This window comes from Sinocyclocheilus grahami, unplaced genomic scaffold, assembly GCF_001515645.1.
Source record: "Sinocyclocheilus grahami isolate Dianchi unplaced genomic scaffold, SAMN03320097.WGS_v1.1 scaffold288.1, whole genome shotgun sequence".
Lineage (NCBI taxonomy): Eukaryota > Metazoa > Chordata > Actinopteri > Cypriniformes > Cyprinidae > Sinocyclocheilus > Sinocyclocheilus grahami.
The window spans coordinates 917,920-931,516 of record NW_015505467.1 but is presented as its reverse complement, the minus strand read 5'-3'; the positions used below and the strand labels follow the sequence as shown (position 1 = coordinate 931,516).

Genomic DNA, 13,597 nt, shown 5'->3' with positions numbered 1-13,597 from the left:
ATACTAAGGGGACATGTGGGAGAGATTCATATTTAAAATAGGTTTATTTAGCTTGGCAGCAGTGCAAAAGCAATTGTAGTCGGTTGCATAAAATGACAGTGGTAAATGGTATTCCCACGGTTAGCAATCATTTAAGATTTTTTTTTTTTTAGTAGGGTTGCAAAATTCCAGGAATTTTCAAGACGGGAAACTTTTCATGGGAATTAATGGGAATAAACTGGAAATTTGCAAAATTGCAGGAACTGGGGACTTAAATGCAGTTGAGAAAAAAAATCTTGCAGCATAATCTTGGTTAAAACAACCTGATTTAATGCAATTTCAGTTTAATTCCTACCCTACATGTTTTTTTAGTAGGGTTGCAAAATTCCAGGAATTTTCAAGACGGGAAACTTTTCATGGGAATGAATGGGAATAAACTGGAAATTTGCAAAATTGCAGGAACTGGGGACTTAAATGCAGTTGAGAAAAAAAATCTTGCAGCATAATCTTGGTTAAAACAACCTGATTTAATGCAATTTCAGTTTAATTCCTACCCTACATATTGCTCAATCACATGCGCACAGCACACTTTTTACTCAAGGCTATTGAGGCCACACCCCCTACGTGCACTGTGCTTTCTTCCATAACATGAACAGATCATTTCTTAAATCCTGCACACAAAATATCAAAATGTCAATCTTTGTAAGTATTCATGTAAATTACATGAATATTACAAAAAATTATGTTTGAAACTTCCTTGTGCTGTGTATAATATACTGTGCAACCAAGTTAGGCTATACCATTGTAAAAACAAATACACTGACTGAACAAACCATAGACTGAAACAAACATTTAGGTGAGATAATAATAAAACAAAAGTCTAAAAATGACCCTCCCCCACAGACAATCCCCTCTAGTCACCTAAGAGGGGGATTCCCCTCCATTTTCTCTGAAGCCACACTTGCTGCATTTGAGCCCAAAGACTACATCTAAGTTTGATATTCTAAATATATTTGATCTATGGGATTCAGGTTTAGTAAATACCAAAAAAAGTGTTTATACAGTAGCTAGCTAGCCAGTAAATCAATATATGAAAAATCTAAGCGAGTTAGCACTATTTCATTGACAATTTATGAGGTATGTTATATAGCCCGAGCTGTGATGCTCTTTCTGCTAGCCAGTTTCCTGGTATCATACAGAAGTACAGTACTATTTAAAAGTTTGGACACATTACTATTTTTAATGTTTCTGCACATTGCATATCTTTTGCTCATCAAGCCTTCATTTATTTGATCAAAAACGCTGATCAAAACGGTAATATTGCACAGTATTACCGGTATTACAATTTAAAATAATGGTTTTCTGTTTTAATATACTTTAAAATATAATGTATTTCTGTGACGCAAAGCTGAATTTTTATCATCATTACTCCAGTCTTCAGTGTCGCATGATTCTTCAGAAATCTTTCGAATATGCTTATTTATTATCAATTTTGGAAACAGTTGTGCTGCTTAATATTTTTATTTTATTACCTGTGAATCTTTTTTCAGGATTCTTTGAATAAAGAGTAAAAAAAAAAGAAAAAAAAGAACAGCATTTATTTAAAATATAAATCCTTTTTTAACAATACACTACCATTAAAAAGTTTGGGGTCAGTATCTTTTCTCTTTTAAAAAAAAAAATTTAATTAATACTTTTATTCAACAAGGGTGTGATAAATTAATAAAAAGTAATAGTAAAGACTTATATTGTTAGAAAATATTTCTATTTTGAATAAACACTGTTCATAAGTTTTTATTCATCAATAAATCCTGAAAAAGGATCTTAATTTTTAAAATTTGTATTAGTTTACATGCATGTGAGCCTATGATTAAACCAAATGTTTATATTTATGTTTGTATATGATACAGTTTTATAAATTTCCAATTAATTCCCCCAAATCCCCGTAAATTCCCATACATTCCTGGTAAGTTTCAAACTTGGAAAATTCCCCAGACGAAGTTCCCATGGAAAGTTTTCGTAAATTTTCCGCTCCGTTGCAACCCTAATTACAAAAACAATTTAATATTCATGACCAGAGCTCGGGGTGGCAAAATGTATGTGTTTTTTGTTTGCCTTGTTCATAACAATGCTCTTTCAGATGTTTGTTAAGTAAGGGATAATGTACATCCAGCCGGTTGTTATCTCAGAATGAACCCCGACAGGGTGATCAGGCTGAATCTTGTATCAGCCTGAAGGGGTTTATTCTGAGATGATAACCGGCTGGAGGTACATTATCCTTCTAATTACACGGCTACTTGCCACATAAGTAAATAATTAGACGCGAAATATTGATTTGAGTTGAAATATTTGAACGCAAACTTCCGTGAAGACAGCAGTTGCGAGCAAGCGGCAAATTCAAACTAGACGGACATTTAAGGGAAACGGTGCAGTCAAACCACTTATTGCACAACATTTCACCACAAAAATAATTAAGGCAATAAAAGAATTAAGACGAAAATGTTTATCTTGTATCAGCCTGAAGGGGTTTATTCTGAGATGATAACCGGCTGGATGTACATTATCCTTATGTGGCAAGTAGCCGTGTAATTATAAGTAAATAATTAGACGCGAAATATTGATTTGAGTTGAAATATTTGAACGCAAAGCTTCCGTGAAGACAGCAGTTGCGAGCAAGCGGCAAATTCAAACTAGACGGACATTTAAGGGAAACGGTGCAGAAATCTTCCACTAAGAAAAAATTGTTCAAGCAAGAGTACAGCGCCGACTGCTGTTACCCGGATGAGCCTGTGTTATTCGCTTTTACCGGTTATCATCGAGGGATAGCATACCTCGGAATGTCGTGACTGACCAATCAGAATCAAGTATTCCACAGAGCCGTGTAATAACTGTTGTTAACTGAATCAAGGTCACACTGTGTCTTTCTGGAAATGTAGGGCAGTTATGTATATTACAGTACACACTGATGAGTAACAAGCTTAAATAGTACAGAATCTTTTGCAATTGTCAGAATAGTGTGATACTGTATGACTGTCATCGAACAAATTCACTTTAATCACCAAAGCAATCTGCATTGACATATATATTAGTATTCAGGTCGTGTAAAGTATGTTATCTTCTGTAGTCATGTTTTCATTGTGAGTAAGTTTCTGGTGACCTGATAAAAGCTGTAACACCACTGTGTCAAACTACTACTACTACTTAAGAAACAAAGTCTTCAAGTCTACACTACCAGTTAAAGTTTAGAAACGCCTACTAATTTTTTTTTATCGCATTACCTTTCAAAAGTTGTTTTAGTTCAGTATGAAAGCTGCATTTACTTGATCCAAAATACAGTAAAAACATTAATAGTGTACAATTTTAAATAAATGTTTTATTTTTTCTATATATTTACTGTATAATTTAAAATGTCATGTATTTCTGTGATGGCAAAGCTGATCACTGTGTCAAACTACTACTACTACTTGTATGAAGAAACAAAGTCTTCAAGTCTACACTACCAGTTAAAGTTTAGAAACGCCTACAAATTTTTTTTTATCGCATTACCTTTCAAAAGTTGTTTTAGTTCAGTATGAAAGCTGCATTTACTTGATCCAAAATACAGTAAAAACACTAATAGTGTACAATTTTAAATGTTTTATTTTTTCTATATATTTACTGTATAATTTAAAATGTCATGTATTTCTGTGATGGCAAAGCTGAATTTTCAGTAAAAAAGTATCTCTAAACCTCTGTTTGAATGGCCTCTTAGACTACTGGGTTCTTATGCAGTCAACCGGGGTACTTGTACTCAACGGGATAGTTGGAGACATTTTGGTTTTGCTTTGTTAGACGATTATAAAAATATAAAAACTTCATTAACATCAGAGCTGTTAATAAATAATATAATGAATATCAAATGATCAATTTTGCAGTTAATACATCACATTTAAGTTTAGTTCCAAGACGGTATGCCAGATATTGGCAGTTGTTTCATATACATGTTACTATAAGCATTGCTGTTTACCCGTCTTATAATCTTCACAATAGAAACCTGCATCACAAGACCACTGTATATTTCTTCTCAGAGTTGATGGTTTGACAGAGGTAGACGATGGTCTGTTTTATCTCATATAGGAGTTCTGCAGGGTCTCGGCTCTCATAAACAAGTTTAAATATAGATGTGCTTCTGTTGTTGCGGCCACATTCAAAGTAAGCTCTGTGTTTGGATGAAGCCACTGCAATTTCACTGGCTCTTGTGCTGAATGATAACTTAATATAAATGGCTATTCCTCCTGAGGTCCAACAGACTGGTCTGCTGGCACAAGATGAGCCTCATCCTTATTTTGATTATCTGACGATAGAGGAACATGTGTGAATGTATATTCAAACCTGTACCTTCACACTGACTAATTTGAGATAAATTTAAGGTGGTTACATGTGGCGTGACACTGTGTTGGTTCTACCTTATTAGGTAAAAGGGAGCATGACCAGATAATTACCACATACATTTTTGAGGAGAGATGATGTAACCCTGCTATTCACTTATAATTTGGCTAAGTGCTGTACAGCTGACATGTAAAGATACTGTATTGTTGAAGTTACAGACTTGATAACAGTAAGGGATGTTTCACCTATTGACAACTGCTGAAATCTTGCCGCTCTTGGAAGAAGGGTGCTCAATTAAACAGGTTCTTCTGACATTTCACACCGATTCGCTGTCATATTGCAGTGCCTCATTTTTCACCATGGACAATCAGGGTCTTGCTGTTGTGTTTGCAAAAATATGCATGAACGTTTCAACAGGATAAGCCCCCTCAGGCTATTAAGTGTTAAAATTCCGTTTGTTCTGTCATCCAAACCTGTATGAATTTCTCTCTTCCGTGGAACACAAAAAAAGAACTTCAGGTGCATCTACTTTAAACTACTTTTATGTGCTAAGTGCTGTACAGCTGACATGTAAAGATACTGTATTGTTGAAGTTACAGACTTGATAACAGTAAGGGATGTTTCACCTATTGACAACTGCTGAAATCTTGCCGCTCTTGGAAGAAGGGTGCTCAATTAAACAGGTTCTTCTGACATTTCACACCGATTCGCTGTCATATTGCAGTGCCTCATTTTTCACCATGGACAATCAGGGTCTTGCTGTTGTGTTTGCAAAAATATGCATGAACGTTTCAACAGGATAAGCCCCCTCAGGCTATTAAGTGTTAAAATTCCGTTTGTTCTGTCATCCAAACCTGTATGAATTTCTCTCTTCCGTGGAACACAAAAAAAGAACTTCAGGTGCATCTACTTTAAACTACTTTTATGTTTTATTAGAGATTTGTTGTCTTATTTTGAGCTTGAAAGGCACTAGACAACATGTACTTTGATTATGTGGAAAAAACCTGAACATGTTGCGCCTCATTTTATGAAATTCATACAGGTTTGGAATGGCATGAAGGTGAGTAAGTGATGACATAATTTTCATTTTTGAGTGCCCTGCTCAAGATAATGGGTTAGTTATTGTTCACATATACAGTCACATACACATCCCACATTTAGATCCCTTCATTTAAGAACATTTATTGAAATAATCTGTGCAAAAATCACTTGGTAAGCCACTAGTTTTAGAGTGTAAATTCAGAAGTTCACTTCAGAAGTTCACTTCTGTAGATGGAGTCTTTTAAAGGGGCCCATCTTAGTGACTGATGGTTTTGAATGTATTGAATTATTTATGTTGCTTGAAGAGGTAGAGGAAATGAAAGTTAACATATTTAATGGAGAACACATAAAGAATGAACAAAAAAGCTGCACTGTGCCTCTGAAGATGCATTTGCTGCCTAAGAATCATTAAAGCACTTTCTTTGTTCACTATTGAAACTGCCTCACAAAAAATCTGGCTTTTTTGTGTTGTGTTATATATATTTATAATAATATTAAGTTGCTGCAGATGAAAGTGTCTGATTAATAATGTAAATTAGATGTATTGTTGTGATCATTTAATTTGGTCTGAAAGAGCTTCTGAGCTAATGAATTTAAGTGGTCTTTCTCTTTTGCTCCTGCAGGACGATGCTTCTAATATAACAATTTTAGGTCTGCTGCTTGACTGCAGTTTACCAAAAATGTTCTACAATCAGCCCCAGGTAAGATGTAATCTCAGTTTCAGGAACTGTTTTAAGGCCTGTTCTCACAAAGACTAATATTTGGTATGAAAACTTGGCAGCATATGTGTCAGAAACTGAAGGTTGTGCAGCGCTTTGTGTCCCGGAAAACTGGCATATTTCTGCTTTTCTATAAGCCATATCAATTGAAAAAGGTGCAGCACTCACTCTTGAAGGGGTGAAAACTTTATTGATTAAAAGGAGTTTGTACTTGTTGGAAGCCACTCCCCTAATTGGCAGAGTGACACCTGTTGCTGATTACTAGAATGTTTAAAGCATGGTTTGGTATTGCTGTGCTTGATATCTGATGAAGACCTTGATAACGGCCGAAACGTAATTTTAATCAATAAAGTTTTCACTCCTTCAAGAGTGAGTGCTGCACATTTTTCAACTGATATGGCTTTTTGATTTTTGGTTGCACCTGCATATCTTATATTGTTGGTAGACACTTCCTCTCAGTAGCTTTTCTGTAAGCGCCACCTTAGAGAGTGAATTGACATTTTCCTGCAGCCTGTTTTTTATGAACAGACAAAAAGCATAATAAAATTGTGCCCAAATTTCACAACAAGCATTCATGCTTGTGTGAAAAGGCCTTGAGAAATTACTCTACTACTTATATTTCTGCCTATAAGGAAATATAGGTACTTCCTAATGGCAGTGGAAATGTAGGAGATCCTGTAGCCAGTGAAAAACAGCTTGCTTATTTACATCTTTTACGGTTTTCTCCCTTTTAATTTAATTGATTGTCTAAGACTTACCAGATCCCTTGTTAATGGCATAAACCGAGAGTAATGAAAGCTCATGTCCAAGCCTGACATCCTCTATCATTGTTGTTTCTATTGTATTGCTTGAGGAAAAACAAACTTTTTTCCATTTACTGTTTAGCATAACTGTATTGTTCATAGAAACGACGTCTTTAGATTGCATCCCCATCGGTTTATCATTGTAGGTGCGAATGCAAGAAGGAAAAGCCTCCTTAAGTGTATAGCTCCCTTTTAAAGGTCTCCTTCCAGTTAGTCCTTGTTGGAAAGTCTTGGAACTTCATGTTGGAACACTGCTAATAGCGCAGTAGAGAGTTGATGGTGCAGTTAACACCCATCCACTCAGAGACCATGCACACCAACATCTAATGTTATACATATAATCATCTAGCGAGGAGACGGCTTTAGTTGCATTGATTTACTAAGTTATTTAGTGATTGAATATTGGGATGTGGCACATCTTTAGTTGGAACGCTTTGCATTCCTGTGATTTGTGTTGACGGGTGTCTAGCGTGTCGATGAAATATGTCTTTACGTTTCTCTCTCTTTCCTCACAGGGTTGGTGTTTAGTATCCGAGGAAGGTAGAATTGCACTTCAGATCAGTCTTTCTGAAAGAGGGGAAAGGCCGACCCACTTGGACAAACTCAAGCCTTACGTGCTAGAGAATATTGTGGTGCTGCTGGTCCTCCCACCACCAGAAGATGCTGTCTGTATGTTTATTTGTACTTTTATCCATATTTTTAAGTGGCTTTATCCATTAATTTTTTTACACATCTTGCTCGTCACACTTTTAGATTATAAACTTGTTTGTTTTCTGCTGGAGATACAAGAAATGCATGACATGATTTTTGATTCATATCCTACTAGCAATATTTGTTTCAATTTTTGTAAGCGTTTTGCTAGCTTTGTTTATTGTCTTTTATTTATTTTTCCTGGTGATCTTTGACTGTATTTTGACCTTATCAGCGTTCGTTTATCTTTTGCTATGACTCTCATACAACACACCAAAAACTGTTTTCAGTTTGAACAAATTTGTGGTGTCACTGGGCAGTTTGTTACGTGGCCGCTGTGTTCATCGTGTTTTCACACTCCCCTTGTGAGATTGGCATGATTCTGTTTTAACACGTTTCCACTTTTTGTTTGGACTCCTGGATTGCACTCATGGGTTCGTGGAGCCCTAGGCAAGATCATAAAAATGCATCCTAGTGATGTAAAAATGTCATAACATAAATAACCTCAGAATCACAACGATATCATTTTTTTATCTTTTTAAGAGAAAGCACAAACATATCATACTCTATATAGCTATATAATTGGTTATCTAATGCAACAGGTTCATTGTAAACAAACAACAATTGAGGCAGAGAGATATGCAAAAGCAAACAGGTCTTTGTTTACACTGCACCCAGTTCAACTTGTTTTTGAAATTTGTTCTTTAAGACTGAATCTGCAGTGAATTAAATCAGATAAGAAATACTTTTTTTCAGCAAGGATGCAATAAATTGATCAAAAGTGACAGTAAAGACGGTTCAAATGTTGCAGAATATTTTAACTTCATATAAATGCTGTTCTTTTTAACTTTCTGTTCATTAAAGAATCCTGAAAAATTTATTTCACAAACATATTAATCACCACAACTGTTTTCAGCATTATGATTAAGAAGAAATATTTCTTAAACGCCAAATTAGCATATTGGAAAGATTTCTAAAGGATCATGTGACACCAAAGACACCAGCTTTGTCATCACAGGATTGCATTACAGTTTAAAAATATATTAAAATAATAAATAAAAAAACAAATTATAACAGAATCTAACAATATTGCTGTACAGTATTAAAAAAAAAAATGTAGTCTTGGTGAGCATAAGTGACTTAAAAAAAATCCATTCAAGCATTTAAACTTTTTAATGTTAGTGTACATGTTATTAAACTCAACTACATGTACTTATGTCTGTTTCCTTATTGTAATGAACACTGGAAATAAGCATTTTAGTTTAGTTTTAGTAACATGCCACTGAAAATGAATGCACACTCTGGCGTGGTAATGTGACTCAAAGCACCTTGAGTCTGCATTAATTTTCAGTAATTGAATGACTAATGAGTCACTTATTTCATCTGTACCACAGACATGTGGAAATAATTATATTACCTGGAGACACCTTGTCAAAAATGAATGCACACTCTGGCGTGGTAATGTGACTCAAAGCACCTTGAGTCTGCATTAATTTTCAGTAATTGAATGATCTAATGAGTCACTTATTTCATCTGTACCACAGACATGTGGAAATAATTATATTACCTGGAGACACCTTGTCATAGATTTCATCTCTGCTTTCAAAACCATCATGCAGCCTACTTGAACTTTTCAATAAACACTAAGATAATGAGCATAGACTCTATTTCACTTCCTTATGGAAATGTTTTTACTCTAATAAGATCCTCCTTTCATCTGATGCATAATTGCTTAATCACTCAGGCATGAATAAATATAGTTTAGTATGAAATTGGTGAATGGTTTTAGTGAATTAACCCAACAGCGTGTTAATTTTCAAGGAAAGGTCCGCTCTGAAATGTCCTGGGCTAAACTGTAAGCACAGATAATGAGATGGAAGGGAACCATAACTTCCTAGTTCATGAGTTACACCTACCTGGATTTGAAGCTTTTTGTTGCTTGGCCACCAACGCCCAACAAATAACTTTCCCTGGTATCATAGCACCACCTTGTGGCTTTCCTACTGTGCATTCTTCTTTATTTTTTCTAAGTTAATTTTTCATAATTATGTATTTTTATTCCAGCAGATCCCAGAATAGGAGTGTTCATGTTGAACTCGGGGGTTAAAAAGCTCTTTCTTAAGGTATGTGTGCACAGGACAGCACAGGTTCTAATGAGGTTAATTATGCATATAAACTGATATGGTTTATAAACATGTGCTTCATGACATGTCTTGTGTCTTTTTAAGGAGATCCAGCTCTTGTCTAGGACAGACAGCAGTGTAGAACTCACTGAAGTGCTACTCAAGCCTTCCGTTACTAATTTCACTCAAGTGGCTTCACTCTTCTGTAGACGTCAGTAGCCTAAAATTCTCATGTGTATTCTGATTGTTCATACTGGACATGATATGATGTTAGCTGTGTTTATTCCACTGTCTTTCATATTTTTGTTTGTAGGCTCTTTGTCAGCTAAAAGTAAAAGGTGTCCAAGACAGATTGGCCTGCAGATTTTAGCAAACAGAACGGTGAATTTATATCCACTGCTGGAAAGCACACACAGGTAATGATTTCTGTATTAAGAGTGTATTTACTGCAAATTACCTTGATGCTTTTATCATTAACATGATCTGTTTTTAAATACATTTAAATAATTGTACAGCAAATGCACAATAGGCCAAAAATAACATTTTTCAAATGTTACGTAATAAAAAAAAAAAACATCAATAATTGCATAAATGCACTACCCGTTCAAAATTTTTGGTCAATATGATTTTTTTTTAAAGGAAAATAATAAGCAATAAGCAAGGATGTTTTAAATCAGTGAATACTGGAACACTGAAGAAATATAAAGAATTTATATATATATATATAAAAATAGAACTCTTTAAATTGTTAATTTCACAATATTGCTGTTTTTTTTTACTGTATTTTTGATCAAATAAATTCAACTTTGCATTTTTAAAAGTTTTTTTTAGCCTCTAATGATTAATAAGAGTATTTTCTAAAACATTTTAAAAACTTACACATTATAAACTTGTCTAAGTGAATGGCAGTGTGCTTCAACTCTTTATATTTAGGATAATGTAACCTAGTGAATGCTGTGTTCATGATTTTTGATGCAGTTCTACTAGCCTTGTTTTTACAAAGTTGTTCCTCTCTGTTTCAGATGGTCCAGCTCTGAGCTGAGTTCTTTAGTTCAGCTCAGACAGAAGCAGAGGGGCTCAGAGCATGTTGAGCTCTGGCTGTCCATCCCCTTCCCCATCACCTTCAGAATCACTAACATCTCCATTTCGCAGCATAAACTCTTTAAGGTAATGTTTATCTGAACACCTGAGACCTGAATGTCCAGTGACCACATGACTTTAGAACAGATGAATGGATTGCAGGACACTTTGCGACTAAATAAAGAATGTGGATTTTTTTCCTGCTTTGAAATTGAAATAATGAGTAGTTGGTGGGTTAGTGACTCGATTTAAACTTTTTTTTTTTTTTTTTACTTCGTCAACGTAGTACTTAAAATACATAATAAAAACTAAATAATATAATTGCTTTTAATAGTATACAAAAGTACAATTCACAACAATAGTAGCCTATATTAGTTCAAACGATACAGTTTTTACAGCTTTACTAAGATGTAAATTTTCCCAATTTCTAGGTTGTAAATTTGACAAAGTCCCTGGAGGTGAGCCCTGGTAGCTGGAAGCTTCTGTCTCTTCAACTGCTCAGCAAATCTTTACCCACAAACCTCAAAACCACAGTTACCCTGACAACCAATGTAGGGGTTCCAATGGAGCTTCAACTCCAAACGTATTCTACTGCCTCAAAGGTAAAGCTTGACTACATCAGCATGAAAACTCTTAAATAAGAGGTTCTCATCCTCTTGCTGTGTTGATGGAAACCTAATGATGGATTAAAATCATTCTCTACTGCATAGACAAGAATGCATTGAAAAGAGAGCACATAGACAGTAATTAATTTATTTACTTCGGGTCCTATTATTAAGCAGATTTGCTCGTTTTTGTCTGAATGATCACTTTCTTTCCTCAGCAGGGAGGTGTTATGTTTGAGTCTTCTGAAGCGTGTGAACGGCTCTGTCCTCTCCATTTGTCCAGAGCAGGTGAGATAAACACAACTGAACACACACAAGTGTTTTTTCTAGACCAATGGATCTCAACCTTTTTGACTCCAAGGTTAACCATTGTCTTAAACAGTTTGTTTTGAAAACTTGTCTTAATTTAGTTTCTGTAAATTAAAAAAAGCCCTAATAATTAATATAAAATAATGAATCAAAATGATTACATTTCACCAATGTTCTTCAAGATTCCCACACTTTTTACCCACTGAATTTACATGACTCTTCCAGTCCATCATGATTCACTGGATGAGGATTACGGATAAAGGATTTAAAAAATAATAATTTATTCACAGCTTCTACCCAATAAATGATTTCCGAGCTTGGCTTAAATAGTAAAATGTGTTTTAATTATAGAAATGCCCATGGCATTGCAAGATTTTTTTTAACTTGCATGATTTATTCGGGTCTACAAATCACAATTTTTAAAATTTTCCTAGGAAAGCAGTGTAAGCAGTGTTTTTTTTTTTATATATATATATATCTATTATAGTTTTTATTAATACTTTTAATTAATTTCTATGAAAATATTTTCCATTTTAATTTTAAATGTAGTGAAGTTTTTGAAATTTGTATTTTATTCCTTACTTCGGGTCCTATTATTAAGCAGATTTGCTTGTTTTTGTCTGAATGATGTCTGAATAAATTTTTTAAAAACACTTTAGTATAGAGACCAATTCTCACTATTAACTAGTTGCTTATTAGCATGCCTATTATTAACATATTGGCTGTTTATTTAAATAAGACATGTATTTACACACAAATTACACATTTTTATTTAGTCATTTTAGTACTTCAGCTTATTTTGTTTCCGTTAGTTCCCAAGGCATTTCTTTCTTTTTAGTAGCGTTATTTAGCATTAATGAAGAAATGAGACATAACATCTGAAATCATATTATGTATGTATCTGTTTCTAGGTTTAATATTAGCCCACTGTCTGTGACTGGCGAAAGTGAATCTAGCATCCTGTTTGAAATGCGCTAGGCTGTACTATTGTCCTCTCATTCTGCATCAGTACAAATACCTGCACGCATTGCGCGTGTTTTGCTTGCTTGAGTGTTTCTGCATTATATGAGTGGCTTTGGAATATAAATCGCAGCACGTTTCAGATGAAAAAACGCAACTTCTATTTCTGAAAATATCATAGTTAGGAGATTTATAACGAGTGGTTCCCTGCATTATTACAGCAAAGCGAGTGATTACAGTACTAAACCGCTGCAATGGAGCAGCTCTAATGCTATTAAATTAAAGATGATGTACCATAGAGCAAAAAAATTCCGATACCGATTTTTTACAAGCAAACTGGTCGATTCCGATACCGATTTCCGATTTTATTTTATTTTTTATCAAGCAACAAACAAGAAAGAATAAAAGTACACACAAACAAGATGTTTATTTGGTATTTAACAGGCTAAACTGGGTTTTGGCTATTGAAAACAACAACTGTAACTATCTGAAATTAACAGCAGTAACTGCGCAGTAAGTAGGCTACATTCAATACAAACATAGGTAGGCCTACTGACAAAAGCATTTAGCTTTTGTTTTTAAATTGGGTTGAAACTATAAACTGGCCTTAAATGAAAACATTAACTGTAACCATGTAATTTTAAAGGCAACAGTTGCATAGTTCCACAATCCAAACACATTCAACACTCCAAACAAAGATGTTACTTAATCAGCATTCAGCATTTGTTTTCGTTTCTAAATTTGGTGTAAAGAAAAAAAGATCTTTACCAGTGAAACTAAACAAAACCAAAGTAGGCTATATAAATAAATAAATTATTCCAGAATGTTAACTACGGCAGGTGCTTTTTAAATCACATTAAGTCAATGTAATTTTAAGGTAAAATAAAAAATATCAATCCTATAGCCTACAGAACTGACGT

General features: G+C 34.4%; 1 protein-coding gene across 1 annotated transcript; it reads left to right on the top strand.

Moving 5' to 3' along the window:
* The first annotated feature begins 6,014 nt into the window (after positions 1-6,014).
* Positions 6,015-11,800, top strand: LOC107600651 (transmembrane protein 131-like). The gene is made up of 8 exons (XM_016292598.1): positions 6,015-6,089; positions 7,426-7,579; positions 9,668-9,723; positions 9,829-9,934; positions 10,037-10,139; positions 10,746-10,890; positions 11,235-11,405; positions 11,627-11,800. Exons 1-8 carry the CDS (start codon positions 6,069-6,071, stop codon positions 11,798-11,800), a joined length of 930 nt encoding a protein of 309 aa, XP_016148084.1. The 5' UTR covers positions 6,015-6,068.
* Positions 11,801-13,597: the final 1,797 nt, after the last annotated feature.